Below are 7,431 nucleotides of genomic sequence, written 5' to 3' on the forward strand. Positions count from 1 at the left end.
TGTGTAATAATATTGCCATCTTTCCATGTATGTTTAGGTGTAATTTTTTCATGTAAGTCTCAACGGTTTTATTTACGTCAGTTTTTGCAAATACCTGCGACTGTTTTTATTTTCCTGTCGTATTTTATATTGTTCAGAAGTTATAGGTTTAGGCTAAAGCAGGCTAGGCTAGGCAACAGGAGGATGGCGGGAACAGCTGGTGATGCAAACAGGAAGTAGACAGCCTCATTTAACAACATTAAGTTCAATCTTTGTGGACTTTGAGGCACTGGACCTTTGAATTGAGACACATTTACAGTCAAACTTTTCTGCAGTAAATCTAACAAAGTAACAAGACTGACTGACATGCAATCAAATGTGACTAAAATAATACACTTATTGTTTATGCTTCTGTTTCACATCAGAGATGTAAATACTGTCCATCCTGAACGTCTAAATGTGCTGTGGACATAAACAAATGAATGAGGATGTGTTAACATGCAAACATATTCATGTTTCATAAACAAGAAAAAAAAATACAATGAACAGCAGGAGTAGGAAACAAACAGAGAGATGAAATCAAAAAATGTAAACAATGTTTCAATCTTTGCATTCCATTCAATCACAGTCTAGTATCTAGATTGAGTATCTAGACAGAGAATATCAGACACATTTCTGCTGAAACAGAAACATATGATGGCATTTTATTTTGGATGATGAGAGTCTTTCTAACATTATAAATGGACCTCATGGTTATAAATACACAATATGAGCAGATTAATGGAGGCTGGTCTCTGTTGCTCATGTCTGCTGTGTCTCATCTTCACCAGCAGAGACCTCGGCTCTGAAGAGAAAAAAGAAGGGCAGGAATCTCTCTTTCCTCTTCATCGTGTCTTTTTTATTTTTATTTCAAAAACTCTTCTCACAATAATCACAAGTATTCTATCATCTCACACAACGGTGCCTCAAACTGAGGTTTTAAGTGTTAAAATGTTAATTAAATAATGTTTATAAGTATGTAATTCTGTTAAATAACCTTCATTTTCATATTGACTGATACCGACTGACGTAAGTCAGATGTAAGTATGGAAATTAATGGAAAGAGATATACATAAATATAGAGGAAGTGAATATGAAATAGGGTTTAATCATTACACAGTTTGAAGCAGCAGACAGAAACATCAGACTCAGGACAGAAACACACGACCTCTAAAGTAAGAATAACTCACAAGTTCATTCTTTAACTAGAATTAGACTTTGAGAGGTTAATATTATCGGATCCTGTTATAATCCTGTTTTGACAATAAGTTTTTTGTTTTGTTTTTTTCATAATGTTTTCCTCTAAGATGAAAAAGAGTGTATTTGAGTTTTTAATGCATTTCTTCCTCAGAAATGGACCGAACTCTGTATTTCATTCTTCTTCTCATTGGTGAGTGTGTTTGTGGTTTTATTCATGATTTCTAGTTTCATTAGGTTTGATCCTGTTATGAAAAGCATTAAAGCAGCGTCTCTCTTTCACAGCTCTCTGCTCCGTATCTGAATGTGTTCAGCGTCAGTATCACTTTATAAATGAGAACAAGACCTGGACTGAGCTCAGAGATACTGCAGAGAGAAATAACACAGACTGGCACCGCTGACAACATGAACGACATGAACGAGCTGAAGAAGAGTGTGAATGATGGAAGTGTTCAGATATCTGGATTGGGCTGCAGAAGACGGGTCGTGATGAATGGCACTTGGTCTTCAGGTGAACCTGCGCTCTATCTGGATTGGGCTACTGGAATACCAATCTTGGTGCAGAAGAATGTGTTATGATGTCAGGTGGACCTTGGTATGCTGTGAAATGTAAATGTCCCTAAGTTGCATTTGCAATTCCTCCAATAACAGTAAGTGCATCTCCCTACAATGGCAACAACATTAATGTTAAAAGAAGCCAGAGTTTTTGACCCTGTTCCTGGAGGTCCACTGTCCTGTGAAGTTTCTATCCACCTGCTTTCAGCTTGTGATTATCAGCTGATCCTGAAGAGCTTGATTTGCTGGTTCTGGTGTGTTTGATTAGGGTTGGAGTGAAACTCTGCAGGACTGTGACTCTCCAGAACAGATGTTGTCCACTGCTGTACACCGTTCTGACACAATACTAATCGCTTCTACATATTAATGTGGTCATACATATAAACAAGCTGAAGTCAGTTTCTGTAGAGACAAACTAATGTTGGCCTGGAGAGAGAGAGAGAGAGAGAGAGAGAGAGAGAATTTCATTGAACACATATTGATTTTTTGACACTTGGGTGAAATGTGAAAATCTGCAATTGGAGCATAACTTTATTTTATTTTTTTTGTTTGTTTTTTAGCAATATTTATAAATGATGAATTCAAAAATGTCAAACAACTGTTTTGGCAAGTGTTTCTTAATCATAATTCATAATTTATTTATACATTTATTTATAATTAATAATTATTTAATTTATAAATTTAGTAGCATATAGTAGGGGTCATGGGGATGTCTGGTGTAGAAAATCAACATACGGTAACCCTTTATTCAAGAATTATTAAAACTGTTAAATATTTTATAACACACACACATACATATTGAAAAAATATAAAATAATAATATTTATAATTTTAATAACTAATAACACCTCTGGTCATCAGTTTTGGACACTACTGAATGGAATTCTGCCTCTTCTTGATGTTTACGAACAAAACTCTTGTTCAGTTCTTGTATCATCGATGTAATTTCATTGTGTTCACTTTTACCCATATTACAATATTTTGTTTTGGAGATTTTTATTGTCAGATATGAATCTTTTTAAGTAGATGTTTCAAAACAAATACAAATTTGTGATCACTAGCTTCAGAGTCTGTGATAAACCTCCTGAACACCGTGAGCTGTGCGATACATTCAGCTTTCAGTATCTCAACACAAAATCAGTCTTTAAATGATGTGTTTCTGACGATAACAATGAAGCACTTAAGAATAATGTACAAACTGATTGATGAATCTGTTTTCATCTGTTTTTCTTAAAGCAAACACAGAACTTTTCTTAGTCAATCAGGCGAAGGAATGGAGAGACGCTCAGAGTTACTGCAGACAGAATCACACTGATCTGGTCAGTGTGAGGAACCAGAACGAGAATCAACAGATTGAGCGGTTCATTAGTGACAGACAGTTATCTGGATCACCAATCTGGATTGGTCTGTTCAGAGACTCATGGCAGTGGTCAGATCAGAGTAACTCTTCATTCAGAGACTGGGACACTGGTGAACCTGATAATGCTGGAGGAAATGAAAACTGTACAGCTCTTAATGTTCAGAGAAAATGGTTCGACGTCTCTTGCACCAATCAATATCCTTTTGTGTGTTATGAAGGTGAGTAGATCTTCACTAAACACACACACTCCATCATCACCTCCAGATCTCTTAAAGTTCACTCTACATGTCTTACATGACAAATTTATCCTCAGTGTTTGTTCTGCGTGTTGTTTTTGATCAGTCTCTCTCTAGTTTCTGCTTGTGTTTGGTTTGGTTTCCAGATAAACTGATTGTGATCCGAGAGAATGTGACGTGGTCTGAAGCTCTGAGATACTGCAGACAGAATCATGTGGATCTGGTCTCGGTTCATTCAGAAGAGATGCAGCGTCGTGTGATGAACGTGGTTAAACTGGCGTCTACTGCGGAGGTCTGGTTGGGTTTACGTTACTCTCACATTTTGGGCATCTGGTACTGGGTGAGTGGAGATACCGTGTGCTATCAGAACTGGGCTCCAGGGAACGGCACATCAGAGGAGGACTGTGAACACACAGTGAGATCTGGAGCAGTTCAGTCTGGAGGAGATCAGCGCTGGATCAGCCTTCCTGAGACTCACAAACTCAACTTCATCTGCACAACTTATGAAGAGTAAAGAACATGTGAATGCCTGAATGTTTATTTCCATTATCTTCCTGTTTCCAGTTGTTAAGGTTAAATACATGTGTAATGTTTGTTTCTTTTTTCTACAGATTATGTTAGATGAATTGTTAATTCAATATTTTATTAACATATTATTGTGCTGTGAAGTGTAGATGGTCTGTATTTCTCCAGGTGGATAAATCAGTGTGATTCCTGTAGGTGGGGTTTGGTTATGTTTATTAATTAAACTGCTGTTTTTAATGTTTTAAAATGTACTTTTGTGTTATTCAGTAACGGCATAATTTCTGTCTGTCAGTTTAATTTTGTGAGGGGTCAATAAGGGTATCATATTTATATAATAAGATAAATCAGTGTATTGTTTTCTTTTAGTTTTATGAGAAAATGTGCTATTATAAAAGTTTAATTAAATTAATGAATGCGACGGAAGAGTATCATATGTATAAAATTATATAGTTATTTATGTTTTGAGAATTTTTGTATCATGATGTGGCTGCTTCTCTCTTATGCTTAAAGATTTTATGTATTATAAATATGAAGTAACTTTAGAAAATACTTTTTGACTGAGCGTGTCTGTGTGTCTCAGCAGAATGAATTCAGGTTTGTTCTTAGAAATGAAGAGGTGCAGGTAGGGTATACAATATCGTAATGCTTGCTTGAGTGCTTTATTCTCTATTGACATACTACCTCTCCTCTCTTTTTCAGCCTTGCACCCCATCAGAATAAAAGTCCTCATAACAACATGGGGCACTTCTAACACAAAAGTAAAATTGTTTAATTTTTTACTCTTACAATATCTTGTGTTTTGCTCGATGAAATCGGGATCAAAGCTTAAACTGTGAAATAGAGGCATCATCTCAGCTTGCAGGAAACGTTACTGAAACAAGAAATTTTAATGACAAACAAATCACGTTGAAAGCATAACAAAACAGCCGTAGAGCCAAGACACCAACTGCCGCTCTGGCTCAACCCACTTCCTGCTCACTCGCGCCACTGCTCATTGGTAATGTAGTTTGTTTGAATATATTGCAGAGGCTAACAACAAACGATCACAAACATTAACACAATTATAATCATGTAACCTTGGTTATAATTAACAACTTATAAATTGCAACATTCCCCCCACCCCGATGGACCATAGGTCATCACTACTCATTAATTTCCAAAGGATACAGTAACTGTACTGGTCTGCTCAACACAGTTCGAGGTGAAGTGCGCACGTAACATGCGTGTATTAATACATCTCTCCTCTCCTATGAAGATGACATCTCCCACACTCAGTTCCTCGGATTTGGTGTTTAGACATTGGTGAGCGGATCTTAACCCTTTAGGCGCCAGAGGTTTTTTCCTAAAACGTTCGACTTTGACATCTTAATTTCAAAAGGCTATATCTTAAAATGTATAAAAGATAGAGACTTTCTTTCAATTATAAAAATATTAAGGATGACCCAATGTTTATGTAGGGATTTTATTTTCCCATCAAATTTGCATATTATGACGTCATATGGGGGTGGTCATCTTGAATTATAGAATTTTCATGAAAAGTCACATGTTTAAATGATAAAATGCAGCACTTCTTTCCTCAAAAAAATGTCCCTCACCTTCTGAGTGCTATATTGCACAATACTGAATGCTCAGGTAAATAGTAAGCAGTAAACAAACTGTGTAAATCATTACTAATAAACGGTAGAAACAAACCGAATGCATGTAGCGGTTGGGATTTTCAATTTACTACATACAGTAGGCACTCTGATTCCATGTATGGGGCACATATATATTATTCATATGACAAACAAACACAAGAAGACAAGACCTGTTTAGTTCAAAAGCTATGCCCCGTGTCACATCGCCTCTGCTTCTGCGATGAGCAGCGCGGCCAGATCTGCCTCGTGCACGCGCCGAGTGTGCACAGCTCGGACTACTGTCAGTGTCATTGCGACTCCCCACCTTGCCTCCTAACTGTCCTATGAATACTTCGACCTCGTCTAACATACCCAGTGGCATTAGACAAAGTCTCCACTGCAATACTGTCGCCGCGATTGCGGAGAAGTGCGGTCAGAAGACAAATATACATGTCTAGCGCGGTAAAAATCTCCCGCCTCGTCCCCGCAACAAGAACACGCCTGCTAATTTCGCGATGAACACTCCGACCCTGGCAAACATTGCTCTGACATTTGGCAAAGGACCATTTACATTGGGCAAAGGATTCACCGTCTGTGCTTGGTGTAGGGCTATACTTTCACTTTCAGTATGACCGTCATCTTCTGAATGCAGATATTCCCCTTCAGAATCAGTGTCCGCGAATAGAAGTCCCTACACCTCATTGCGGCTTTATTGAAGCTTTATTGATGCCATTAGATAATAATAATAATGATAATAATAATAATCTAATGCCACGCTGACGTTGACAATATTGGTCAGATAAAATGGCTCACTCTCACACAAGCTCTGCTTTTTTTCGCACTGATTCAATGCGCTCTATCTCGAAGATTTTGTATAGGAGCATGACGTTTTTTTCAGTCAGAGATGAAGTATTACATGTCTGCTATCTGGTGCAGGGGAGGTTGCATGGAATTTGACACCCTATTTGACAAAATCGGCCATTTTATTCAGTGCCGCATCTTGTCGAGTAAACTCGACCGTGGCGCCAAGAGGGTTAAATTCATTAAGTAGTCCCTGCGCCAATAAGTTGAAATTTAATTTAGCAGGCTCTGACTGTAATCTGTTTATCAAGATTTCTCGACTCTGAGCAGCTGGCTGAGTGTTACATGCCATGGGTTTTGGTGGTAAAGATGTAAGTAGGTTACCGACCAGAAAATTAGCAAGTGTCAGTGGCTGAGGTTCATTCAATTCATCGTGAACATAAGTGAGGGGTCTTGAGTTTAACACAGCCACTGCTTCAGTTAAGATGATGGTTAACTCTTCAAAATTCAATGAGACTTTACCCAAGATCCTCTTAAGGCATGACTTTGTTGACCTTACAAGACGTTACCAGAAATCGCCCCACGAAGCTGCTCTCTAGCCTATGTACTTCCATGTTATCCCCCTTTCAGCAAAGAAAATTCTGAGCTCAGGCTCTTTGATTGACTTCCATAGCTCCTTCAGATCTCAATCTGCTTTGTTTGGTCAAAGGTCTTCGCATTATCTGAGTATATGACTTTACAAAGTCCCCTCCTGGCTATGAACCACTTTAGCACTAAAAGGAAGTTCCCTGTGCTTTGACTTAAGACTGTTTCCAAATGAATGGACCTAGTGACAGCACAAATCAGTGAAAAGTGCTATGTAGGCTTTACTCGTATAATTAATGGTCTTTACGATGAGCGGCCCAGCAAAATCCACACCAGTAGTTTCAAAAGGAGGAGATTCAATGACTCTATCCTCTATCCCATACTGGCTTGGCTTTAAAAACCTCTTGCAGACAAACACCTTCCGACTATCTGCTCAGCAAGCGGTCTACCCTTTTAAATCCAAAATCTGTCTCTGACTTGCATAAGTGTATCTCTTGTACCAGAGTGCAAACCCTTCTGATACCTGTGTTTATCAGGT

At 38.1% G+C, this 7,431-nt stretch overlaps 1 protein-coding gene across 1 annotated transcript; it reads left to right on the forward strand.

Moving 5' to 3' along the window:
• Positions 1-1,371: 1,371 nt before the first annotated feature.
• Positions 1,372-3,986, forward strand: LOC113081890 (macrophage mannose receptor 1-like). The gene is given in 6 exon segments (XM_026253790.1): positions 1,372-1,408; positions 1,501-1,569; positions 1,572-1,592; positions 1,595-1,785; positions 3,294-3,348; positions 3,513-3,986. Coding segments are annotated over 6 exon segments (741 nt in total). The 3' UTR covers positions 3,881-3,986.
• The last annotated feature ends 3,445 nt before the right edge of the window (positions 3,987-7,431 follow it).

The sequence above is a fragment of the Carassius auratus genome, unplaced genomic scaffold, assembly GCF_003368295.1.
Source record: "Carassius auratus strain Wakin unplaced genomic scaffold, ASM336829v1 scaf_tig00035194, whole genome shotgun sequence".
Classification (NCBI taxonomy): domain Eukaryota; kingdom Metazoa; phylum Chordata; class Actinopteri; order Cypriniformes; family Cyprinidae; genus Carassius; species Carassius auratus.